This window comes from Dipteris shenzhenensis, chromosome 32, assembly GCF_047967505.1.
Source record: "Dipteris shenzhenensis isolate YYH24624 ecotype China chromosome 32, Dip_SZ_1.0, whole genome shotgun sequence".
Taxonomy (NCBI): Eukaryota; Viridiplantae; Streptophyta; class Polypodiopsida; order Gleicheniales; family Dipteridaceae; genus Dipteris; species Dipteris shenzhenensis.
Window position 1 is genome coordinate 22,550,251 of NC_141627.1, and position 27,403 is coordinate 22,577,653.

At 43.7% G+C, this 27,403-nt stretch overlaps 1 protein-coding gene across 4 annotated transcripts in view; it reads left to right on the forward strand.

Moving 5' to 3' along the window:
* Window positions 1–27,403, forward strand: part of MOS14 (ARM repeat superfamily protein) — a 180,671-nt gene that overhangs the window by 47,990 nt on the left and 105,278 nt on the right. For all 4 annotated transcript variants that reach the window (XM_087370765.1, XM_087370766.1, XM_087370769.1 and 1 more), the window contains 6 exons: window positions 8,359–8,496; window positions 8,742–8,782; window positions 9,167–9,258; window positions 9,439–9,566; window positions 24,398–24,469; window positions 24,864–24,939. In XM_087370765.1, the coding sequence (XP_087226891.1) occupies window positions 8,359–8,496; window positions 8,742–8,782; window positions 9,167–9,258; window positions 9,439–9,566; window positions 24,398–24,469; window positions 24,864–24,939 (547 nt within the window). The remainder of the gene's footprint in view (window positions 1–8,358; window positions 8,497–8,741; window positions 8,783–9,166; window positions 9,259–9,438; window positions 9,567–24,397; window positions 24,470–24,863; window positions 24,940–27,403) is intronic.

The window sequence follows — 27,403 nt, forward strand, 5'->3', positions numbered from 1 at the left end:
AGGCTAGGGATAGAGTACTTTCTCTCCCACCTGTTGTATGATTCGTTTTGAATGAAATATATCACTTTTTCTTTTAAAGATAGATGCAAAGTGCTAAAAGTTGAGAAAACGGCCTTATGCTTTGACTTCTTGTGGCTAAAAAATAAAGATCATGACATAGGTTCTAAAAAGAAAAGATACACAAAGGTAGTAAGTGTGGAAGATGTTTGCTCTTGGATAGATTTTCTTTTAGATAATCTTTACATCACAATAGGTGACTCTTTGTTTCAACAAATTATAGGAATCCCCATGGGCACTAATTGTGCTGTCTTTTTAGCAAACTTTTATCTTTTCACTTATGAATTTGAGTTTATGCAACGTCTTATTTCTATCAATACCTGCCCTATCATTTTACATAAGCTTAGCCAAGTTAGGCATTTTATAGATGATTTATTTGTACAAGATGTTCCTAACTTTCAAGACTTTATGTACAAAGACGCTAGTGCTTTTGGAGAAGGAATCTATCCTCGTGACTCTTGTGAACTGAACTACACTTCAAGAGGGGATTCTTGTGTTTTCTTAGATCTTAGAATTTCTCAATCTACCATAGGATTAGAGGTTGATATATACGATAAACATGAACAACCTGAATATAGTGGTTTACACATTATAAAAAATGCCTCTCATTGACTTAAACATTTCTGATTTGGCAAAATATGGAGTCATTTCTTCCCAATTCCACAGATTTTCCCGCCTTTGTACAACTAAGGAGTCTTTTATCACTCAATGTAGTAATTTGATCACTTTACTATTACACAAGAGGTATAATCCAATGAAAATAATGAAAAAAGTACGCACAATCTTAGATATGAAGTCTTTTATCTATGGTGTATCGGCCTTAGGTATGTTTAGAATGATTGAACATAAGCTGAAAACAAAAAGTGGGGAGCAATAGCCCGTTTTTCTTTTAGTTTCAAAAGAGAGTTTGTTTGAGTATGCTTGTGTTTTCTAAGTTAGAAATGTATTTTTGCCTCTTTGTAGGAAATAAGTGTAAAGGACCATTTGGCTTTTTATGTTTTAAATAAGAGTGAGAGTGAGAGTGAGAGTGAGAGAGAGAGAGATAGAGAGAGAGAGAGAGAGAGATAGAGAGAGAGAGAGAGAGAGTTATTCCAGTTTTTTGGAAGATTTTGTTTCTTGACTTGCTTGTTTATTTTTGCTTAGTCACTTGCTTCCTTTCTTCTTTATTTCTTGTTTTCTTTCTCTTTTGTTTATTTGACGTATTTTAGTAAGCATTGGGTTTGCCCAAGAGACTCCGCGGGTCTTTAGAAACCCAGTATAGCTGCTTATGCTTGGACACTGATGACGACATAAGTGTTGCTTTGCTTGCTAAGTATGTCTTCCTTTTGTTTTTCATAAAAGTTTTTGTTTACCTCTTTTTTCTTCTCTTTCATATTCTCTTTAATTTTCTCTTTTATTTTCGATGTAAAATTTTGATCTTTAGAACAACAAAAAATCTAAATTTGTATGATTGGACTTATTCTAGTCTTACAAAGGTATATGTCTTCCATGCACGGTAGTCCCTTTGGATTCAGATGGTAGGAACAATCAATTAATATTTCTTCTGTACTCTTGGCCTAAGACACGATAGAGGAAGTGTTTCTCATCTTATTGACTCTGAGGGGGTTTTACAGTCAAATTTTTGCCATCTTATGTATAGCTACAAGTTTTTACGTCTCCCTTCTTTCAACAGTTCTTGACACACTTGTTAGAGATGATGCTAGAGATAGAGTTTGGCAGGGCATACCATCATTGGTGAAACTAGACATAAGGGTCTCACTTGATGAACCTTTCAAATCGAAATTTTAGGACTGCACTTCTTGTCCACACTGGCAAGTGCTTGGGCTTAGATGGGTCGACACCCTCCTTTTTTAATGTTTTTGGGACATGATTTGGGACCATGTTACCTAAGCCCTGTAGGGCGTTCGAGACTCTGGTATTATTCTTGATTCACTTATAGAGGGTCTTCTCACTCTTCTTATCCCAAAGGAGAGTTGCAAAAAAATTGTCTTTCAATGGAGGTTAATGACTTTGTTGGGCATCTTTTATAAGATTTTGGCTAATCACTCTGTTGGGCAATCCATTTTTCCAGATCTCATCCATGATACATAGACGGGCTTTGTGCATGGTTGAAGCATTTTTAATAATATCTTCTCATTTTCGGAGGCTTCGCATTGGGCTATGTAGAGTGGCCAGGGGCTTGCCATTTTACTCTTGGATTTTGAGAAAGCTTATGACAGAGTAGATTAGGGTCTTTTGGAGGGTGCCCTTCTATGCTTTAAATTTTTAGATGCTTGGATTGGAGGGGTTTCTTCTTTGTACAGCTCAGCCCACAATCAAGAGAGGTTATCGAAGGGGATAAGGTGATTGTGGTCAACCAAGTACTACTAGCCATAGCATGGTTTGTTTGTTCTTGGTGGTGTCATTCTAGGGATTGCATCACTTAGCTCAAAAGGCCTGTAAGGGATTTTGTATGTAGTGTGCTAGATGGTTCAGCAAACATTAGAGCCAGGCCTCCCATGCAGGAAGGAGGTCTGAATAGCATTGATCCAGACTTGCAATGTAGGGTCGTGCTACACAAGGTGGTGGTTAGGGCGATTTTGCCATGACTGGAACCTCGGAAAGAACTTTTCATTTGATGCATATAATCCTATTCTTCTTCCATGGGTGGGGATTGGATGGATAGCACTAGGTGGATTTTTACTTTAGCACATCTCAGGGTTCCCTCTTTCCCTCTTATGGTTCTTTGGAGAGTTCCCCACGAGATTGAATGGCAGCTTGTCATGTGGAATGACAATATACTTGATGATCATGATTGACCACTTGTACTTCTCGCTATATGCAGTGGTCTAGATAGAAGAGAGGTCACCTTAGAGAACGTGTAGGGAGAATTCAACAAATATTTCAGGGTTCCCTCTTTCCCTCTTATGGTTCTTTGGAGAGTTCCCCACAAGATTGAATGGCAGCTTGTCATGTGGAATGACAATATACTTGATGATCATGATTGACCACTTGTACTTCTCGCTATATGCAGTGGTCTAGATAGAAGAGAGGTCACCTTAGAGAACGTGTACGGAGAATTCAACAAATTGATGCAGCCATACCATCATAGTTATGTCCGTATGCGTATTGATGTTTTTTTCGTATGCCATCTGTACAACCATCCGTACATGACTTTTTAGGGGGTGGGAATCGAGATCTGTACCTTATAAACATGATTTGATGTGCTTTTATCTATCTTGTATGCCGTTTTTGAAGGCTCTTGACAATGGCCGTATTCCCGACTCTCCCGTACGCTCTATCTGCTCCAAACGTCAAGGTAATGGCTATGGCTGCTCTCTTTTCCCCAGCAAGTGCTCTCTCTTTAGTTGATGCCAGATAACAGGGTAGGGGCTTCAAGCCCTCCTTTGGAAATTGTTCCTTTGCCTTATTTGCCCTCTTTTGCAAATTTGCAGCTTGTAGATCTGCAAATGGGAAGACAAAAAGGACCAGAATGGGAATTTGTAGAGGCCTTAAAGCCTTTGGGGAAGGGCCAATACACTTGCAAATGTAAATACTGCCCTCATTCATGGGATGGAGGATCTACCCGTACTTGTTGAAGATTGCAGGCAAAGGCAGCTCTGAAAACGTCTGCAAAACAGCTTGATGAAGATGTGGCTGATCTGGGGGATGCCTCAGTAAATGGTACTGCAAGTGAAAATGCATCTGCCAGTGCATATGAGCTAAAACAAAAGAAACAGAAGATGTCAAAGGGAGCCTTGGCTAAGGCATGGGAGTCACAGGCACGGAAGGATGCATACATTGCTCTTCGTCGTTTTTTCTTTGTAGAGGATATTTCTCATTGGAAGGTGAGGAGCCTTTATTTTTTGGAGATGGTTCGTGCCATTGGCCAAGTTGGGCCTACCTTCAAGCCTCCATCCTACAATGTTTTGCGCACAAGGGAGCTAACTGATGAAGCAGTATGCATAGACCAAAAGATGCTACAGTTTCGGGATAAGTGGAAAAAATATGGCTGCAGCGTAATTTGTAATGGCTGGTTTGACACTCGGTGCTGGCCTATAATCAATATCATGGTCTCATGCATATTTGGCTCAGCCTTCTTGAAGTCAGTGGACACAAGTGCGCAGTATAAGTCAGGGGAGTACATCTTTGGGATACTGAAAGATGCCATTTTTGATGTTGGGGCTGAAAATGTGGTGCAGGTGTGTATGGACAATGCATCTAACTGTGTGCGGGTAGGAGAATTGGTGGAGGAAGAGTGGCCTCACATTTTCTATACAAGATGCACATGTCATTGTCTTGATCTCCTGTTTGAGAACATTGGAAAGCTTGCATGGGTGAAGCCAGTGTTAGTACATGCTAACATGATTGTGACATTTGTTACCGAAAACACACCGTGTTAGCAACAAGAAGGAATTGGTGAAACCAGCACAAACACGGTTTGCTTACATGTTTATCATGTTAGCAAACTTGTTGGATGAGAGGGTATACAATAGATTGCGCCGCATGGTTGTTAGTGATGAGTATTGCAGGAAGAAGGTGTCACGCATTGTGAAACACAACATGTGTCTTCTATTATATTGGGTGCTTCATTTTCGCAGGATGCAAGACTCATTGTGAAGCTTTGTGCACCTATTTTGAAGATCCTTCGCCTGGCTGATAGGGAGGGGGATACCATGGGACTTGTATATGAGCTTATTAATCAGATGGTCGAGAAGATAGTAACTATTGACGGGATTGACTCCTCAAAGCTAGCTGATGTTAGAGCCTTGTGTGTTGACAGGTGGGATATGATGCACTCTCCATTGCATGCGGTAGCTTTTGTTCTCCATCCTATTTGGAGAGAGAAAAATCTAGATGGTGACAACTCCTACATGCAACTCCTACGTGCGAGTTGTACATGCGAGTTGTACATGCAAGTTCTACATACGACTTGTACATACAACTTCTACATGCAACTCCTACATGCGAGTTGTACATGCGAGTCCTACATGTAACTCCTACATGCGAGTTGTACATGCGAGTTCTACATACGACTTGTACATGCGAGTTCTACATGCGAGTTGTACATGTGAGTTCTACATGCAAGTTCTACATACGACTTGTACATGCGAGTTCTACATGCAAGTTCTACATACGACTTCTACATGCAACTTCTATATGCAAGTTCTACATGTAGTGAGAGAACGTGTTACAATTCCTACATGCAGAGAGAGAAGCTCTTCAACTTGTATAAACACCCCATAATGGAATGAAGCCCACACTCTTTGGGGCATTGTGTTGAGTTCTACTTTGGTATTCCAAGCAATTGTCTCAAGTGTCCATGCTTCCTTGCACTCCACGTCCAAAAGCATGTCCTGACCTTGCAACTCCTCCTCCCCTCTCCTCCAACCTTGCAACCCATCCTCTCCCTCTCCTCCTTCCTCCTCTCTCCTCCTCCCTCCTCTCTCTTCCTCCCTCCTCCTCCTCCCTCCTCCTCCCTTCTCCTCCTCCTCGTCTCTCCTCCTCCTCCTCCTCCTCCTCCCTCCTCTCTCTTCTTTCCCCCATGCTCTTACACCTTCTTCCTCTCCCACTCCTATGCTCCCCGTAAACCCTTTGTTCCTCAACCCTTAAACTCCATGATCTACGAGGGAGACGAGTTCTCCACCATGTACTCTACCCTGAATCTTGGATCGTCCTTCTAAACCTTTGCAAAGAAACAATGCATACCATTGGATTGGGTTGATGGAGATGACAGGCTTGACTATGGCTCTACTTGGCTTGGGGCCTTTACGAGGTGAGATATTCCACTTGATAGGATTACATCGTTCAGAGGTGGATACCTTAGTCTTTGATGTTCAATCTGGGGGCAAGTTGTCCAGGTTGTAGATGAGGATATCCTTGTGGATGTTGCTTTTCAGCGTGTCAAGGTTTTAGGTCATGTGGAGCAGTGTTTTTTGGATTCAAGTCGGTATCTAGACCCTAACCTAGATTACATTCCCTTGGGTTCATGGAGGATTTTGCTCTATGGAGGTGTCCCCATAAAGTATTTGACTTGGGGAGTGGGAGTGGATTGATGCAGTGCATCGAGAGAAGAGCCTCCCCTTCTTTCGCTACACGGTCAGTAATGCTAGGGAATATCAGCTCAAACTTGGAGGCTGAAAATCCACCAGAGCTCCTCATTGGGAGAATTTTCAGATTTTTGGCGACCTGCGGTAATCCTTTTGGAAGAGACCTTTGAAAATCCCTCATGAATAGAAAAATCACGCTTTTCTTTTGGTTTTCTATCTACGGAGACATTCTAGTGAACTAGTGGAGGTCCATGTTCGGAGCAGCCTCTCCTTGCCCTTGTTGCTTCTGTGTAAGGAGTTTATGGTACTGCAGGCAGGCGAGGATCATCTGGAAGGAGATTGCTAGTCTATTGAGAACTTGTGTTCATCCTCCCTTCTTCAGGACCTTGAGCTCAGTGGCTTGGCTCTCTCTTTCAGGGCCTCAATTATTTTATGAGAGGCATGCCTTTTTTTGGGCTCTTTTGGTTTGATGACATCTAGTTGAGTAATGCTCTCTGGTTGATGTTCTCAGCTCTCCTTACAAACGAGATACTTCATGGAAGATTCTAGCGGATATTTTAGCGTGGCATATTTGGAGATCCAGATGCACATTGGCTTTGGACGGCTCCTAGATCCACCCTTCAGACACATTGGCACGTATTTGAACAGATATTGTAGACACCTTGACGGCCATTTGGGTTAGCATGCAAAGGCTCTTCCCAAGCGGCTTGTGCTAGGAGGACCGGTTTTCTTAGAGATTGGAGTGGCTTCTCGTTTTTCTCAGAGTCCTCCTCAAGGTTAAGGTGGCACTTTCAGTCTCAACCTTGGATTTTTTTCCAGCTCTCTTGGATGAGCTTAATATTTGTTCTCTGAGGGTTTTCTCAAGCATGGAACCATCTGGTAGCACATGAATACAAACATCTCTCATTCCCATCAGCTGCAAGCTGCATAGATGAGTAAAGGGCCTTTCACGGCAGTAACCTTGGTGATGTCGTACTCTTGAACCCTATTTATGTAATATCTCGATTCTGTGTCTAAGGGTCTTGCTGCAAACTGCATAACCATGATAATGTCATGTGCAGTGCAATTCTTCCCACGGATCATACATGAGAGCATCATGATTTGCAGTCTCTCAAATCCAAACCACTTGGTTCTTGTGAGGTCATATGGTGCTGCTGGTCTTACTAGAGAGTCAAACAGGAGGGCCTTGCCAGTTTGAGGCTGAACTGGGGTCATGTGAAAATGCACCGCAATTATGGCTGTATTAGCATAGCCAATTTCTAAAGTATGCAATAACTTTATTTTTACTTTAGGGCCAAATCTGCTCAATAATTTTGTATACAATTTTGCACGGACGTTTGTTTCATGAAATTATGTTCTCAACCGATTTGACTGCACCCAAATTTTATGTTTGCTATGAAAATTCGAGCAAAGTTGTCCCATCCTGTTCCAGAGGCAAAGCTATTTTCAGGTTGTGCTTTCTGTCCCATTATATTCCAGAGACATGCAACTTTCAGGATGTATTTTCTACCCCATTAAGTCCCATCTGGGACAAGCTAGTTTCAGATGTTTTTTTGCCTTGCCAACATGTCCCAAGGGCAAGCTATTTTCTGGTTGCATTTTGTGCCTTAGGACCTTTGCAAGGCTGGCACTGGTGTAGATGATAGACCCCATATTTGAGGACAGGTTTGCTATGCTTTATAAGATGCAAGGCCTTGAATTTCGCATGTATGAGCACTGCTTAGGAGGAGCCTGGAGGACATGGACGAGGAGGAGAGGGTGGTGTACATAGAGGATGAGGATGAAAATAATGGCACAGAATAATGACCTTATAGCACATAATATGCACTATTGTAGACTTAAGTTTTTATTTTTTTTGATTTTATGGAATGTTATATTGATCTACATTCATTACTTTTTCACAGTAGTCTTTTTAATTTCTGCAGTAAAAGATTACTGTCGAGGATCAGGCCATGGCTACTTGTATTGTGTCTTGAATCCTTAAAGCTTTTGTGACACGATTGTCTCAACTCGGAGGATATTTTTTAGTGTCAGAAATGAGTTCTATGGTACCTTTAGTCAACATATTTTTACAAAATGGGCACAAATATATCATGCCGGAAAATATAGACATGACACATATGCTGCTTTAGAAAACTCAATTCATTTTTTGAAATGCTTCAAAAAACTGGCGATGATTCACAACAAATTGAAAGACTTAGTATAATGTTCCATTTCCATTCTTTTGAGATTTTGCCTTTGTTTGCTCGTCTCTGTCTGCCACATGTCACAGGAGGCACACAGCTTCAAGATTGCAGTTCGTCCAGAAAGGCGGCGGCAATTCCAAAAGGAGCTTGTGTCATCTGTACATGATGCTTTCAAGCTATTGACAGCTCATTTGCATCAAGACTCAATGGAGCATCTTGAACAGGTATGCTGATGCATGCTCTTAATGCGAGCTATCGCAGTTTCTGAATGACTTACAATATAGGAGACGAGGGATTCACCACTGGATGTTTTGTGAGAAAAGAATAATTATAGCTGCCAAAGTTTTGCATTTGTACAGTCTTTGAGATTTTCTGCCTTCACACCACTGAATTATAAAGGAGCACAATTTAAGTCATTCTTAATGCGTAAAGCTACTGTCCTGAATCATAACGCTTTTGGTGTTGACAGATTATACGAGCCTTTGCAGCATGGCTTCGTCTTAGCTATGGGTAAGTTTCAAACTATATTGATCTCAATATTTGTTTGTAGATGCATCCTATCAAGTTTTACACTTCCAGGCCGGTAAAGAGAACGTTGTTGCAAGTTTCCATGTAAGAGACAATTGGGAACGGGGCGGGGGGGGGGGGGGGGGTTCTAACATAGCCAACGTCAATGCTTGGAAAACTAAGATTCGTGCAATTTGATGTGTATGACCTCAAGTGCATCTCGAGTTTTGTTCAATACCGCAGCTGCCTCACCTTATACTATTTCTTTTTTCTTTGTTCAATATGGCAGCTGCCTCGCCTTATATTATTTCTTTTTCCTTTTTTCAGGGGGGGGGGATTACAATAGTTTTAACAGGTTAGTCTCGTGCATTTTTTTTTCCTGATCAGAATGCAAGCTTCTATGCTGGCATCACATCCATTGGTGGCTGCAGCGCTTTCTGGCTTAACCTATGACCAGACATTTGATGCTGCAATAGATGGTATGGTGCTCGATAGTTAATGCAATGGTTCAATTTTGAACTGGACTATGCTATCTTGATGTCTTTTCACTGTCACAACTATTTGGAGGTGATGCTCATTCAATTTTGACTCACAGATTTTAAAGCTATCCTTTAAGAGTGTTTCATTTGATTGCCATGAATTGATGTATTTAATTACAGCTGTGACTGAGTTGATTCGCTTTACCATCAATGGAAGTCCTGGAGGTTTCGCAGAGCAGATGCCCTTGGTCCAAATTGTTGTGCCACGTGTGATGGCTTTGCGGCCACGATTTTCAGCTTCTCTGAAGGTATTAAATTATTTTCCAAAGGAAATCCATATGTAAAGTCTTGCATGACATTTCATGGTTTGCAAAATGCATCTTCTTTACAATAAAGAGTCTTACCTAGTGTGTGAGTGAGAGAAAGAAAGGAAGGCATTGTACTAACGTCTTCGGGAGGCCTCACGGGCCTATGAGACAAAGTACAATCAGCTGAACAACTCATACAAGGCATCATGGGCTGAAGCAAAGGGCTCGCGAAGGCCCTAGCTGAGTGCTATGCTAAGCTGATGATCTCAAAAACTCAAATCTCAAAATGAAGAAACACACTCCCTGAGGCTCTCAAGAGGTCCCAGTAGGCAGTGCGAAAGCTTTGAGGACATATCCGGGAATTGTGGTATCTCTCCAATAGGACGCAAAGATGTTGCGTATCTGTAGTTGTCGAGTTGTCTCTCGCCGTGGCAGGGGGACGCGGTTTCCGAGATCCCTATGCCGTGGGCGACATCAAAGGTGACACCTCGGGTCGGTTGGTCTCCTTTGAGTAGAGCAGCGATGGGCCGGACCTTTATCGTTCGTGCTCTGACCACCCTCTGTGGTACCTGCTTAGCTGCTCTGTCATCTTTGTTAGCTGATCCATGCTGCCTTCATGTCGGCTATCTCCTCATCCTCTACTCCAATGTGCCCTGGGTCTGACTTGAAGGCATACAATCAGTGACGTGTCTCTATGCCCGATCAGTGCCCTGTGGTGCTGTCTCCTCCTGCTGTTTGATCTGATGTAACAAAGTCTCCTGTGTTGCCACATCTCCATTAGAAAGAGGCCAACACATACCTGGTCATAAATGTGGATCAGACGGGAGAGTGGACCTGATCCGTGTCCCTCCTGAAAGAAGCAGTGATAGTGCTCTCTAGCTATACCTACAGCTCTCTCTGCCTCAATCCTCAACTGGTGAGACGAGATCCGTATCTGCCCTATGGCAATCATCGGCGCATGGGTAACCCGTTTGTCCTCTAGATACTGAGGCCTGATGATCAGTCCATACTCTGACACTCTTAGGAAGGGTCTTTGTAGAACCAGATCTTGGTGGGGAGCTCTTGGTCTCCCGCCCAAGCTCGCGATTTGTATAATTGAAGTAGGTATAGCCATATGATATGGTTAATGTCTTCGCGTGGGATTTGAAGGGATGGGAAGTCCAAACTGTACTGGAAGGGGGAGGCAATCCATCTGAATGCCTTGAGATCGAAACCATTTGGAGATGTGTGCATACTAGGCTTTCTTGTCCCCGCGCTCAGCTAGCCGTCGAGAGGTCTCTAGTCTCCATCTAGGTAGGGCCCATACTCTGTGTAGATATGTCACTATTTGGAAGATGGCAGCAATCTATAGTCAACCTGTATGATCTAGTAAGGGACTGATGGCGTACTCCTAGTCATCTTGGACCCTATGGTAACCTATAGCCTCTCAAATTTCCGCCACTCAGACATCAGCATGTCACATCCCCAAAAGGGTGCTGCATACATGGCCGTGGGTCTCGCTAGTGTATCAAAGAGCCACCCCTTTGTCGGGGGATCTTGAAAGTGTGCTTGGAAGCATTGTCTCTCTAGTCGTGCTAGAGCCCCCTGCCCTCGTGTGAGTTGTGCTTGAGCTACGTGTGTCATCGTGAAGATAGGCCTTGCAAAATAAGCTCCAAGATAGGGTGTATGAACGTAATATCTCCATTGGCTCCCTTCGGTATGTGAAACTGTCGCTGAAATACCGTTAGTGAATTGTTGAAGATCATAACCTTGGTTTTGCCAAGGTTGACCCTCAAGAACCTCAAGACGTTGTCATAAACCCGCCGTAGACGAGGAGATGAGTATTATGTCATCCACGTATAGTAATATCTGTATCATCAAATCTGCAAGCAAGGATCCCTCTCCACCTAAGCGGTCAACGAATGTCATAATCTCATCAATGTAGAGCCCAAAGAGTGTCGGAGAGACGGGACATCCTTGCTTCACTCTGATTGTGCTCTCAATCCAATTTGATAGACCACCAGGCGCACGCACCCTCCTTGTGACAGACTCATATAAGCTCATCACGTCCCAAATCACGACTCTGGTGCAGAACTGAAGACTTTGTCCTAATCATCTTGGATCCCATAGTCACGTGCAATCTCTCGAACTGTCGCTATTCAGTCTTTGTTAGGCCACACTCCTAGAAAGGTGCTGCATACATGGTTGTCGGCCTCACCACCGTGTCAAACAGCCACCCCTTCGTGGGGGGTCCTGAAAATGTGCCTGAAAGCATTGCCGCTCTAGTCAGGCTAGAGCTCCTTGCCCTCGTGTAAGACGTGCCCTGGCTGCATGGGTCATCGTGAAGACTGGCCCCGTAAAGACTTCCCTTAAGTAGGTGTAGGACTGTACGATCCCCACTGTGGCTATTCTTGGTAGGTGAAGCTATGTCGATGAAGTGCGGGCTGTGAGGTGTTAAAAATAATAACTTTGATCTTGCCAAGATTAACTTCTAAGTCTCTTTCTTTGCAAAACACTCCTAGGTGTCTTTGTAATCTGAGGAGGTAGTCAATAGAGCAAGCAGGAAAAAGCGAGCGAGCCCAAAATACCGAGTGAGAATTTGTCAAAGTTGTAGGAAAATCAAGCAAGCAAAGATAGAATCTACATGTCCCAAAAAATAATTACTTGAAGTAGAAAGTATTCAAAAAGTGGGGTTATGTGTCATATTTCTTGAAATTGAGTAGTCCATTTAACAAGACCCCATTTAGGTTTGGCAATTACCCAAGGGGTCACTCATAAACATGTAGCATAGCACTTTAGTGCAATGAGGGGTATCTTTTAATGGGGGTACTTACATGCTGTTAATGTGTATGAAGGGATTTATAAAATAGCAACTTAATGAATTTGTATATGTAGATTTATGAAGGGTGGTCAAAATTTTAAGATTCAAAATGTAAACACGTATAGAGATTTAACCAATTGCATGAGAAAATGTAAAAATGCAAGAATAGGGGTAATTTTTAAAACATGTTTGTTCACACATGCTTTAGGGTTGATAAAGAGTGACCCCCCGAGTGCAATTAAAAGGTAGAGGATGTTAAAATTTGGCTTTTCTGGCCAAAATAGATAGTCTCTTCTGTCTCCCTTTATGGGAAACCTTGCTTTAAAATTGGTGCAACCAATCGGTCAAACATTCATAAATTCATATTTTGATGCATGTAATTTTTTAGATGGTGCAAAAAGGCACGATATTCATCGAAACCATGCCTTGTCATTGATTTGATGTGTAACATGATGCCATTTGGATTTGACAGGGATGCTAAAAACTCAACTTCAATGAAATTGCAAAAATACAAGGATGTGAAAATGTCATCTTTTGGGCCAAAACAGGGAGCGCGTTAACACGCTCCTTGTTTTGGCTCAGTCACATCCCTATATTTTTTGATATACAAGTACAATAGGGTCATGTTACATATCAAATCAAATGGCAAGGCATGATTTAGATGATTATCATGCCTTTTTGCACCATCTATTTAAGTATCATGCACTAAACATGAATTTGTGTTCCATTTGTTGCACTGGTTGGATTAGTGGGATGTAAGTGAATCATTGAAAAGGGATGTTTTTGCTTTGAGGAAAGCCAGTATTTATGTAAATAAAAAGAAAACTATATGGTGTATGGTTAGACTTGAATATTTAGGATTCATAATTACTCTAGAAGGGGTAGAAATGGATCCAAAGAAAGTGGCTGCGAAACTAACTTGGCCAATCCCTCAGAGTTTGACCGCTTTGTGATCATTCTTGGGATTTGTCCAATTTTATCGAAGGCATATCAAAGGATATTCCGAAATAGTGTCGCCATTGACTGATCTGACCTCATGTAAAGTATCTTTTATATGGGGACATAATCAACAAGAAAGTTTTAACACCATAAAACAAGCTGTGGTCTCAGGACCGGTGTTAAAAATAGTTGATATCCAGAAACCGTTATTCCTTGAAACCGATGCAAGTGGCATTGCGGTAGGAGCAGTTCTCCTCCAAGAGGGAAGGCCAGTAGCCTTTGAAAGCAAGAAGCTTTCTCCCTCTCAAAGGAATTGGCCAACTCATGAATTAGAGTTGTATGCTGTTGTCCATGCTTTGAAAACATGGAGACATTATTTGTATGGATCAGAGTTTTATGTGGATGTTGATCATGATACTCTGAAACATTTTTGTAAACAACCTGACTTGAGAGGCCGCCAAGCTAGGTGGGCAGAGCTCATGCAGGAGTTTAATTTGACGATTCGGTACTGAAGAGGGAAGGATAATAAAGTTGCTGATGCGTTGTCACGCATTATGTATAACATGAGTTTCACGGTGTTAGAGAGTGCTCTAATGGTCGAGATTAGAGAAACTCAAAAGGTGGACGAGTTCGTCCAGAGCCTATGGCCTAAGGCTCATGTGTTAAAACCTCGGGAAAAGGATAACCTGGTATCCAAAAAAGGCCAAACTTATGCAACATATGCCATAAGGGATGGTATGCTGAAAAGGAATGGCAAGGTAGTAGTACCTAATCAGAATGATCTCAGGCAGAGAGTCATTTGACAATGCCATGATAGCCCATGTGCGGGACATCCAGGAGTCGAGAAGACATATGATCTCGTGAAGTGAGATTTCTTTTGGCCAAAGATGAAAAAGCATATTCATGAATATGTGACACGTTGTTTTTCGTGTCAGGTAAGTAAGGCAGAGCGGGTGAAGCCACCCGGCCTTTTACAGCCCTTGGAGATACCACTAAGTAAGTGGGAGAGCATTTCCATGGACTTTATTGTAGGGCTACCTACGATACAAGGTGGATATGATTCTATCCTTGTGGTGGTTGATCGTCTTACCAAGATGGCTCACTTCATTCCAACTAGAGAATCTGTTAGTGCCCCGCAAGTGGCGGATTTGTTTATTAGACATATATTTCGTCTGTATGGATTACCCAAATCCATAGTGTCAGACAGAGATGTCAAATTTACCGGTCATTTTTGGACTGCGGTATTTGAGACACGAAGGACTGAGTTGGAAATGAGTAGTGGGGATCATCCAGAAACGGATGGTCAGAGAGAAAGAATAAACCAAATTTTAGAGGATATGCTTAGAGCATATGTGTCATTGAGGCAACATACATGGGACAAGTGGTTGCCATTGTTGGAGTTTGCCTACAATGATAGAAAACATTCCTCTACAGGGTTCAGTCCGTTTGAGCTGAACTATGGTTATAGACCAGCGAATCCAACTATAGTTGGAATATCTCAGAAAGTGCCTAGTGCCGCGAACTTTGTGGTTCAGATGCGGGAGATGCTAGGACTTGCGAGAGCTAACATCCGCCAAGCTATGGATCAAAGCTAAGGCGTATGCGGATGAAAACCGATCCGCTAGAGAATTTAAGGAAGGAGAAAAAGTTTTTCTCAGAGTTCCTTCGCACTCTAAGTCTTTGACTGCAGGAGAGTATGCTAAGTTATCACCTCGATATTGTGGGCCATGGTTAATTTTAAAAAGAATAGGCAAGGTAGCCTATAAATTAGAATTACCACCGGGGTGTAAGGTGCACCCAGTGTTTCATGTTTCTTGTTTAAAGAAATTTTTGCATACATGTGACTTACTAATCGAAGGTGTTGTTTTGTTTCAGGAGATAGAGGATAATGCAAGACGTAAACTAACAAGAATCCTGGACCGAGGAACAATGCAAGTGCGCAATCGGAAGATACCCACGGTGTTGGTTGCATGGCATGGTCTACCTCTATCAGAAGCTACCTAAGAATCCGTATACCAGTTACGGAGAGTGTTCCCAGATTTCATCATCGAGGACGCTGATGCTTGAAGAGGGAAGGAATGTTATGCTCTAGGCGAGATAGTATGACCTCGGAAAGATCGGTGGGCATTTTCTCTTAGATGACCGACTTCTGTAATATTTTATGTGCATAAATTAAATGGTTAAGGGAAGTAAGTGCCAAGGTCCTAGGTGAGGGTGTATTGGCATCGACTAGGTGGTTCTGAGTGTTCAGGCCTAGGTGTACCTAAATGTGTAAAAATGCCAAGGGGCAAATGTTTTAATTGTGCCCCAAGAGAGGGGTAAATGGTGTACTAAGCTAAAGGTCTAGAATGATGACATGTGGCAGAGGGAACCATCTGGGGAACTGAGGGCTTGTGGATAGGCATGAAGGAAATAAAGTTACGTTTTTTTTTTGTACATGCAATCCACAAGGAGGCTGGGAGGATATTCGGGATGCCAACGCCTGAGAATTTCGTCCGTGAATCGACAGAAAGAATGTGAGACCAGTTGTGAATGTATCAGAGGGTCTTAGCAGAGAGAGGCTTTTGTCACAGGGACGTGGTGGTGGTGGTGGTGAAGTGTCTAAACTACTGTCACTGAATTTAGCCTCGAGTACCAGGCTAGGGGCCTTAGTTAATGCCCAAGAGGTACCTATGATTTCATGTGCATTACGTGCAACTCCTAGTGCTATTAGAGTGGTTTCAATTTCTAAGGTCATTGGTTTGGTTCAGTGGGGTCATTCTTAAAAAACTGACAACCTAGAGATCCTACAAACTAGATCATTGGTTCCCAAGCATTAGGGTCATGGTGTGCCATCTGACCCCCTAGGGGCATTAAAATCCCACGCCTCATTTTGTACATGTGTCTGTGTGGGGCTTATCTGCTTGCCTTGTGGCACCAAGGTGTCACCCTTCTTCCTTGCTGGTTTGAGTCTTCTCCCCTACCAGGGCAGCCTCATTCTGAAGATGGCGGATTTTTGCTGCTTCTCTCTTGCTGGCTGAAGTGGATTTTGAAGCTTTCTTCGCGACAGTTCTCCTCCCCTTGGTTTTTTCTGTTGCTGGCATGCTTCCAGGACCTGGACGCCTCCATTTTGGGCCACTTTTGGAGCTTTTTTGGACTTTATTCGCGACAAAAGTCTTCCTTTCTTGATTCTGAAGCCATATTCTTGGACGCCTCTCTTCTTGCTCTTGCCAATTGCAAGGGGCACTGAAAACGGAGTTGCTGGTGGGCTGGAATCACCATTCTGGTGGTGGAAAAGATGGCGGGTCTGTTTCAGCTTGCTGTACCCTCTCTTTTCTGATCTTTTCTGGTGCTGGAAGTCGCTCATAGGCAGCTCCCTCCTACCAGAGTTTGCTGTCTGCTATTCAACCTACTTTTGGAGCTGTTCCGGGCTGAAACAGGCTCTCTCTGTTGGCTGAATTCTCATATTCTCTTCCTACTCCATGCTACTGCCATTCTTACTGAGTTTCTGCAAGGTTGGATGCCCTGCCATTGGCCCGGGAGAGGATTGGGGCACTGGTTGTGATACTCTCTTCCTAGGAGTGCAGTGGCTAGCCTTGGGCTCAGTAATGGCTTGGATATGTGTGAATGCATTGCTTGGCATGTTGTCAGGTTGTTCTACTTGTGTTATGTAGACTACTGAAAGGAACCAAAGGAATAGCACTGGGAGTTGGTCACTAGCACAGCCACAGGTTGGCATTGTACTGGGTTGCACCTATGGGTGAGCTCTTGAAGGGAGTCCCTCTGTATTTTGGGCTAACCAGTAATTAAATAAATACCGCAAGGGGCGCCAAGTGTTGGGGCCAACAGGTGTCACTCTTCATGCTTCTGAGTAGGGGCATTCTAGCCTCCCTTGTCTTAAATGGTTCAATGATGCTATGTAGTGAAGTTTTATGCTCTGAGTTCTGTATGTGGACAATGGTAATGTTTCAAGTTGGCTGTATTTTCAGTTTTGTGAGATAGTAGAGATAGTTACACTACCCTTTGTGTTCAAAGGCCGGTTACAGCTGTGGTGTATAGGGCTGCGACAGCATAAAACCCATAATAGAGCTGCGTCGGACAAGTGCCACTGTCACACTTGTAGTCGTGCCTCTGGTTGCTGATCATGGAGGGAAGATCCCAAGGCTGATTTGTGCGTCAACACACTGTCGGGTTGTTGTATCTCTTGCTCCGAGCATCTGCTACACCGTCTCCCTGTGGCCTATTGGTCCATGCTATCCAAGTGGAAAAACTCAACAATTACACTGTGAGTGGGGTCGGATGGAGCACCTTGATCTAGTCTATGTGTCCAGAGTAGCTGGTCACAACGTCATGCATGAAATATCTCTGATATAGTTGAGACAGGAATGTTATAGAGAAGCAAATCTTGGTAGGATTCAAAAAGAATTTAATTTGGTTAGGATCAAATAAAGAATTTAATTTGGTTAGGATCAAATAAATGTTGAATGTAGCCAATGGGCTTCTAGAAGCACATGGCAATTGCATGGAGTGCATGGCTGATCATTTCGGAAGGTGCCGACTTACCAGGTGGACTTAGTGGTTTGTGAATCCTCCATTTGTTAATCTTTCCCTCGGTGACTATCGACTGGCATTGATGCACTAAGAGTGGATGAGATGAAGGCATACCTACAAAGGGTCACATTTGCACTCTATGTGATCTACAAGAGATTTGAGTCCGAGGAGCACCCCTGTGTAGTATGAGATCCAATGGCATCACCATTGGGACCCCTCGTCTGCCTCCTTAATGGAGAAAATGTAATGTATGCAATGAAAGAAATCTCAGATACTTAACACAGCCATGGGAGAAAGAGTCGCTATCTTTTATAAAAACTAAACTGAGATATAACAAAGAGCTGATAGAAGATAGCACAACTGAACCTTCTCAATCCCTACTGGGCTTGTTGGAGGGCTAGATGGTAAAGCCATGCATCTTAGTGCTTACAATGGCAACACGCCATACTGCTAAAAACGGCAACACACCATCTCAAGATATAGCACCTAGGAGACAAAACACGAAACTATCTAATTGAAGTCTGAAAGAATGGCGGAAGTGGAGCCCCCCTCTGATATTTGTAAGCTCTTCTCTATAGATGCTGAGCTTCACAAGAAGTTGGCTGGCTAGAGGCTAACCAAGTCTTGAATATGTGTGGTTGTATGAGCTCCTCCTAGATAACATTGTTAGCCTCGTGGTAGGTGAGGGGGATAGAAAGGGGCCTTAAGGCTATACTGGAAGGGTCATATGGAGTCCAAGGATCTCAAACCATTTGCATGTATAAGCATATCAACATCTCTGATCGCCCTTAGTTGCTAGTGCAATGGATGCGGCGAGGGTAAGCCATGGTAACGTGTGTTGGCTTGAGGTTGGGGAACCATAATCCTTGATTTTGTTAAAATATGTGTTCACCTGGAATGCTGTGTCAAGTACCCCAAACTCAGCCAAAATGAGTGCTGTGGGACTGACGGCTTACTGCGGATCATCCATGATAATAAGAGAACGTGTAGCCTCTCCACCAGAGCTATGATAGATTAGGCCCCCAACAAGGGGCATGCCAATGAATCAAAGAGAAGAGACTTGGTTCGAGGGTTGTTGAGATGAGAATCAAATCACTGGTACTCAAGCCTAGGAAGTGTCTGCTTAGTTGGGCTTGCATCGCTAGTTGCATTGTGAAAATTGGGCCATAGAAAAGAACTCCCAAGTATGTGTAGGGCGCGATGATCTCCATTGGTCTGTCCAAGGAGAATTGCTCTTTGTGTATCAGTGGATGGGGTGTGTTGAAGATCAAAACCTTTTCCTTTAGATCATGTGTTTAGAAGGTATGGAGTACATCCAAGTGTTGCTGGTGGCCCTTAGCTGAAGAGGAGAATAAGACCACATCGTCTGCATGGAGGAGAATCTGATCAAGGAGCTAGAAAGAAAGAAAGAAAGAAAGAAAGAAAGAAAGAAAGAAAGAAAGAAATAAAGTCTTCGGAAGACCGATGGGTCTATGAGACTATGAAAATCCTGATACAACAAGCTGTGGTAGTGGAGCTACTAAACGAGCGTCCATACCAATGCAAAATGCAGAAATGCAGAATAGCAAAAGTCCTAAGTACAACATAGTCATGTCGATGGTCGACTATATATCAGTCTTTGCATCGTCATCAATATCATCATCATCACCGGCAGCAGCAAGATATCAGGATGGATGGGACAGTGGAGGCATGAAGTCAGCAATAGAGTGCTGTCGGCCACTCAGAGGTGCGGTCCTGGCACGTCTCTTGGTTGTAGCTCTGTGTCTGACTAGGGCTATTGTGACCCCCGTCGGTCGGGCTCCGACTCTAAAGAAGGAGGGGATGTCCCTGAGTGTGATCTGTGTGTCGACCCTCTGTCGGAGTTGTCGGGTAACAGGCTTCGGGTCATGGTCATGTTGAGGCCTCTTCTCGTGGGGGTCCATGTGATCTAGCTGAAAGAACTCCGTGATAGAGCTGTGAGAGGGATCAGTCGAGGAAGCAGTTTGCTCCGTCTTCGTGCTCGAAGTATCCTTTCACGGTGTCTAAGTGCCTCATGAATGAAAGCTGCCAAACACCGCTGGTCTGGGTAGGAGAGGAAACATGCCATACCAATGCAAAAGGCAAAAATGCAGAATAGCAATATTAAGTCCTAAGTACAACATAGTCATATCGATGGTCGACTATATATCAGTCTTTGCATCGTCATCAATATCATCATCATCATCGGCAGTAGCAAGATATCAGGATGGATGGGGCAGTGGAGGCATGAAGTCGGCAATAGAGTGCTGTCGGCCACTCAAAGGTGCGGCCCTAGCACGTCTCTTGGTCGTAGCTTTGCGTCTGATCAGGGCTATTGTGACCCCCGTCGGTCGGGCTCCGACTCTAAAGGAGGGGATGTCCCTGAGTGTGATCTTTGTGTCGACCCTCTGTTTGAGTTGTCGGGTCACAGCGTCCGGGTCACGGTCATGTTGAGGCCTCATCTCGTGGGGGTCCATGTGATCTAGCTGAAAGAACTCCGTGATAGAGCTCTGAGAGGGATCAGTCGAGGAAGCAGTTTGCTCCTATCTCCGTGCTCGAAGTATCCTCTCACGGTGTCTAAGTGCCTCATGAATGAAACCTGCCAAACACCGCTGGTTTGGGTAGGAGAGGAAACAAGCCAAAATCCCGTAACTATCTCTAAAGTGGCAGTGGAAACGTCCTCGGATCTCATAGTACAGAGGACACCTGAAGATGAAATGCTCCTCTGTCTCAACCTCCTGTATGTCACACAGTGTGCATATGCGCCTCTCCTTGGGTAGTCGCTCTGCTCTGCCGCTCTCGATGCGAAGGTTGTGTGAAGAGACCCGGAACTACCCAAGAGAGATCCTCAGCGAGTGGGGTAGGTGAATCTGTGTGTATCCTGGTGGGTCAATGAAACCCTCCGCTGTGATATGTAAGAAGTGATCTCTGTAGAAGCTAAGCTTCACTGGGAGTTCACTCGGTCTCAACTTGGTCCGAAAAGTGTGTAGTTATAGTAGATCCTGACGGATAACCTGGTTGACCTCATGTGATAAGAGGGGAGAGAACGGAGGAGCATCCATGCTGTACTGGAAGGGAGGTAGTCTATCCATGTGGAGCCCCAGTCGCTCAAACCCTCTCTCTGCACGTGCATACCAGCACCTCTGATCTCCTCCTGCTGCAAGTGCCATAAAAGAGGATAGAGCTATCCATGGTAGCTTGCTACGCCCCGAGGTATAATCCCCATATTTCCTAACTCGGTACAGATATGTGATGACCTGAAATGCAGCATCTAGCTGTAAAGGGGGTGACCCAAACTCAGCCTGAATGATTTGGTGAGGAATGGATGACTTACCACGAATCATCCGTGATAACATGAGAACCTATAGCCGCTCCACACGGGCCCACTCTATATCCGACAAGTCTGGCCCCCAACAAGGCCTGGTCTTATTGTCCGGCTGGGAGCGGGAGCACCAGTTCCCTGGGAGGCACGTCCAGTGCGAGGTGGGGTGGAAGCCTGAGGTGGAGAGGCAGCCAGGAGGTGGAGAAGGAGAGGCTAAGATGGTGAGTAGTTTTTTTTTTTTCGTTGGGGGTGGGTTTTTTTTTTTTGGTGGTGTAAAAAAAGAAAGAAAAGGGGGGGGGGGGGAGGTGGCGAAGGTGGCGAGGGGAGCACAGAAGAGGGGGGGGGTATGAGCGGAAAAGGAGGGAGGGGGTGGCTAGGTAGGCTAGGTAGGTGGTTGAGTGAGGGGCTAGTGGGGAGCGAGGGGTAGCTGAGGGGAGCGAGGGGCTAGCGGAAAAGGAGCGAGGGGTGGCTGAGAGAGGGGCTAGCGAGGAGCAAGGGGTAGCTGAGGGGAGTGAGGGGCTAGCGGAAAAGGAGCGAGGGGTGGCTGAGCGAGGGGCTAGCGGGGAGCAGGAGAGCGAGGGAGTGGAGGGGCTAGCGGGGAGCGAGGGAGCAGGAGAGGGAGAGGCTGAGCGGAGGAGAGGTGAGCGGGGAGCGGGGAGCGAGGAGAGCCCCCCTCCTAGTGTATTGATGAAGGTCTCAAGCTCGTTGATCTAGATGCCAAACAGAGTTTGGGATAAGGGGCATTCTGTTTGACCCCAATAGTGCTCGTGATCTTCTTGGTCTACCTTGTCGCCTTCTGAACCTTGTTTGAGATCCTCTTAGAGAGTGCCATGTTTCCCAAATGATCTCCCAGATCCTGCAAGCAACTGATGAGGCAAGCTCTCGGCACTGTGTCAGAAGCCTTGTGAAAATCTACAAAGAAGCAATAAAGCCTCTGTCTCCATGCTCTGGCCTCCTCAATGACACCTCGAAGTGTGAGGATGTGATCCAGGGTCGCATGATCAGCCCACAAGCCTACCTGTCCACCAGCTCTAAGCCCTTGGAGCTCTGCAAACTGGTTAACTTGTGTGTCGATCACTGATGCATAGATCTTGGACATGACAGGCCCAATCATAACGGTCTTGTAGTTTTCCGGGCTAATGGGATCCCTTGCTTTGTGAAAGGGAGTGATGCTGTTAAGGATCCAGGTTTGGACGAAACAGGTGCAAATTGCTTCATTACAAAAGCTTTGCCAAGGTTAGGGCCATAGTACTTACTCTATATGGAATGTATTCTGTACGTTTTCCCTTGATGATCTTTGGCTTGGCTGTTATGTGGCTCAAACGTGGTGAACAGTGCGTAAGAGGTGAGGCGGGGTAGCTGTGAGTTGTCAAGTGGTGGTTGGAGAGAGAGAGAAACCTGTATGCATCATATTACTGTGAAGCTTCATGTGATTTTTGTATATGGTATCACAGCCAGCCTTGCTAGATTCATCAAGACCCTTTTTTCGGCAGTTTTTTATCGAGGTTAGGTATTTAGATCCCCTGTTAGACCCAGCTGATCTGCAGAAGTAAATGAGCTTGAGTACTAGGATCTCCTGTTTGAGCAAAGCTCAAGTTCATGGAGAAGATCAACGAAGAGACCTGCAACAAATGCAAATTGTAGGCATAGAGACAGAAAATTTTTGCAACAGTGAAACGAAGCAGCAACAGTAAGCTGGATAATGTGCAAAGGCTGAAGATTTAGAACATTAGCCTGCAAGTGCAGCAACTTTCTGAAGCTGTAGTAGACAGAAAGAAGCTAAAGTGATGCAGCATTAACTCAAGACAGGACTCATAGGCTGTGAGAGTATTTGGTCTATTGGATGGATGGATCAAGCAAGTGCTATATGGAACATATTAGCGAACTCAAGAAAATGTTTTCACATTATTTCACACCCTATGAAGTGGATCTAGCTAAGCGTATGACTAGAAGTTCACATAAGAGTGCAAAAATAAATCCTAGGGGTGATCATTAAATAAACTATGGAAAATGACCTATACAGGGCAAGTAGCCTTAGTAGAGGCGTACCCACATCCAGGTTGGGAAATTAACCCATGAAGTTGGGAGGAGGTGACAGTCTCTGCTCATCCAGCTTCATTACTACTATGAGTTTCAGGGAGGCATCACGCTAACCAGTCGCCTATGGGCTGGTGAATTATTATATTTTCCCTGTTATGTGTCCATGGCAACCCATCAGGACAGTAGGTTGAATGATAAAAGGAGGGTAATCGAGGAAATCTCCTTCCTGGTGCCTTCTGATGTAACAATCGTGCCCTAAACAAAATATAGAGCATATTCAGTGAACTAATACCACAGCGGACTTTGCTTCTCCAACTTTTTTGCTTGTTTGGCTCCATCTGTGGGCTTCTGTTCTTTCGCCCGTGTATGGAAAACTTTAATGCAAGCACGTTCCATCAAAATAAGTTTTGATGTGAGAAAAGACAGGGTGCTTGTTACTCCATTTACGAGTTGCTGGCTGCATACACTGCGTATCTTGTCCTGACATGACATTACATTTGATCACATCTCTGATGGGGTGGGTTTGAATATAGCTAATTTGTCTTTTGGTTGGATTTGGGAAGTATGTCCATGTAGGTTTGGGCAACCCATATCTTTGTGCTCCACTTTTGTGGCATTTGGAATAATTCAGGGTTACTTCTGAGTCGCCTGGTATTTCCTTAAAAGTCAGAGCATTTACTCTCCAATGGAGCTTGAGGAATATCTGACACTAGCCCTTGTACTTAGTTATCCATGTGTTTGCTTATGGGTTTTTGGTTTGGCCTTCATGGTCAAGGTTTGTTCAATGGTAGAAGTGGTTTCTAAATTCCCCCTTGGTTGCTTTTGGCTCACAATCAGCACTTTATTCAACCAGGGGTGTTTGCTTCAGTTCGTTTCAGTACCTTTTCTGATTGCATAGTTTAATAATAGTGGGGAAAGTAAGCTATGAGAAAACTGTGGCATATCTTTGGACAAGACAGTTTGTTATGGGCAGATGCATGCTCCATTGAGTAGAGGCAGATCTTTTTGTCGATCATTGCTCTCCCTTGGGGGTGGAAATGGAGGTTATGTAATAATGGTGCTTGCCATAATTTGCTGCTAGCTTATTTTCTTAGTTGTACGGTTAGCCCCTTAGATTAATTCAATCTGAGGACTCTGCGTTGCTATCTCTGTGCGATTGTATTCTAGCTCCTGATTGCCTTGCGTTTTTCATATTGAATACAGATATCTATGGCTCAGAAACAAGGGAAAGAAAATGGTGTACTGGATGCTTCAGAAGTTGAAGGTGATGAGGAGGTAACACCTGCCAACTAAAACAAAACAATAGGATATTTTTGTTTACAGTGACGCACATGCATTGTGGGTTACTAATGAAGTCAGTCATGATTCTTTATAGCTAGTATTTGCTATGCATGATGGAGTAAATTTTTTGTAACACTGGGTGACTATTATGAGGTTACGAGTTGCATTTTCTGTTTTTGATAAACTGAGAGGTAGGGCATGTTCGTGTTGATAAGTCCTTGAAGCATTGCCAATTCTACTGCACCTCCTTTGCACAGTTTCCCCAGAAAAATTTTCTGAAAGTTGAATTCAAATCTGTCAATTCTAACTATTTTGTGATGTAAAAGCATGCTTATTCCTGCCAATTTTTTTTGGTCACGCATTAAAGGATTTAAGAAACTTCATGCAGGATGAGGAGATAATGAAAGGCATTGCCCACCTTTTCACAGAAATGGCAGAATCATATGTGGAGCTGATAGCTAATGGTATCTTTGCAACTTCATAGATTAAGAAGAAAAATCATAAATATATATGATTCAACAATCCTTACCTTGTCGGCTGCATTTGAGCTTCATTTGATACTCAAAATCTGATGTTCAGATGTTTGATATTCTGCTGCCTCGCTGTTAAAGCTGTGACGATTTTCTCTTATAGCTAAGGCTTTCATCATTGGTCCCAATTTGTGTGTCTTGTTTATCTCAAACTGTATTGTATTCCTAGTTAATAACTAGGCTAACTACTGCTGACTCTAATGCACTGACTTATTCCAGTTATCTTGGCATCCGAAGCCAAACAGTACACCTCCACGGACAGCCAAACCCTCTCTAGACACTTGGACGAGTCCTCCACCAACAGAGATGTGTGAAAAGCAACACCTAAGTGGCAGTTGTTTGGAGAATAGATCATGTATATATGACGTAGAGCTGTATTCACTTTCTCTTGTCTTGTGCTCCATGTCAATGAGACGACTCATTATAAAGAGTACAAGGTGGTGAAAAGCAATGCCTAAAGTGGCGGTTGCTTGGACAATAGATCATATAAATATTACACAGAGCTGTATTAGCTTTTACTTGTCTTGTGCTCCATGTCATTGCTTGCTTTTGCACACTGTATTATAAGTCGATTGCTTGTAGAAGCAGATGAAGCGTATGCAGCATTGCTAATTTGAGCTGTATGCAATGCTTACTCTTGGCTGTCCTCCAGTGTAAAGGTCTCTTATTGAAGCCAGGTGCAAGATCAACGAATCCCATGGATATCCTTCGGTATGTAATTTTTTTATGTCCAGGTGTGGGCTTACAGGCTTCATTGAACCATTATACTTTTCGGTGAATATGCTCTGGGAATAGAGCTGCCCGACCATATATTACAGAGCCTCAAACCTCAGTAAGTGCATGAAGCCACTGGCAAATACCTCTTGTGGGTTAACGATCTTCATAACTCAAGAAATCGTATTAACAAACCATCTATCGCTTTCTTAAAGAGTTGAGATGGAATATCGCAAGGAAGTTGGCTCTCGTCCTCGAAGGAAATCACTTTTGCACATATCACGGCTATTGTCGAGAGCTTTGGCCACGCCACAACATAGCAGCATGCGTAAGTTAACATAGCAACATACTTTCAATGGTGATGGCCACGCCATAGCAAGACAACACACTTTCATAGGTTTTGTCCATGCCACAACGTAGTAACGTATATTCACATCGATAGATCATGATTGCATACGTCCACCACCATATTTGTAGAAGGGGCTCGTTGAAAGAAGGAACCCGGCTCTGTTACTCAAGCAGATCCAAATAATGCGCACACAAGCGGCTACTAGAACTACATCAACTGATTGTTCCATGGCAACCCGCATAAATATCTCGTGGGTTAACGATCTTCATAACCCAAGAAATCATAGAGAATATGCATCAACAAACCATCTGTCGCTTTCTTAAAGAGTTAAGATGGAATATCACAAGGAAGTTGGTTCTTGTTCCAAGGAAATCACTTTTGCACATATCACGGCTACTGTTGAGAGCTATGGCCACGCCACAACATAGCACATGCCTAGGTTATGGCCACGCCCTAACATAGCAACATACTTTCAATGGTGATGGCCACGCCATAGGAAGACAACAAATTTTCATAGGTTTTGGCCACGTCACAACGTAGTAACGTATATTCACAACGATACATCATGATTGCATACGTCCACCACCATAGTTGTAGAAGGGGCTTGTGGAAAGAAGGAACCCGGCGCTGTTACCATGATCTACTCAAGCAGATCCAGATAATGTGTCACATAAGCGGCTACTAGAAGTACATCAACTGATTGTTCCATGGCAACCTGCTGTTCATTATATTGGCCCTTATTGCAGCTGACTCCTTCGCGTTCGTTCCATCACTTGGATCCGGTTTTTTCAAGATTTATATCAATCGATTCATTGCTGTATTGCCAAGTACCTTCGATCCGACTTATTCCCAAGCGATGTATTCTCATTGCTGGATTTTAAGGACAACAAGCTGTCAGTTATCCTTATAAATGGCAAATCTCGTGTTGATCAATGCATATCCACTTGGCCAGCGTCCATTCCAGTTTTCTCTAGACAAGAATTCCCAAGCTAGAAAGCCAAAATACTGTTAGCACTCGAAGGGGATGATCTTCAAGATGTCTCTATCCCTAGCTCAACCCATGCGAGAAGATGGCGAAGCGGTTATCATTGAGCTCGAATTTGACGAATGGCAAACTGCCTCTACTGCTTGGATAAGAAAGGATAAGGCTGCCCGTCGATACATTCTATCCATACTCCTTGATTTTCTTATGCTGTATGTATTTCAATTGCCCGCATCTCATGATGTATGGACTCATTTATTGAAAACTTATGAAAAGAAATCCATCACAGGGATTCTTCTTTTGAGGAGCAAATTGGATGTGCTAGAGTACAAGATGCCCACCCCTGATCCCGC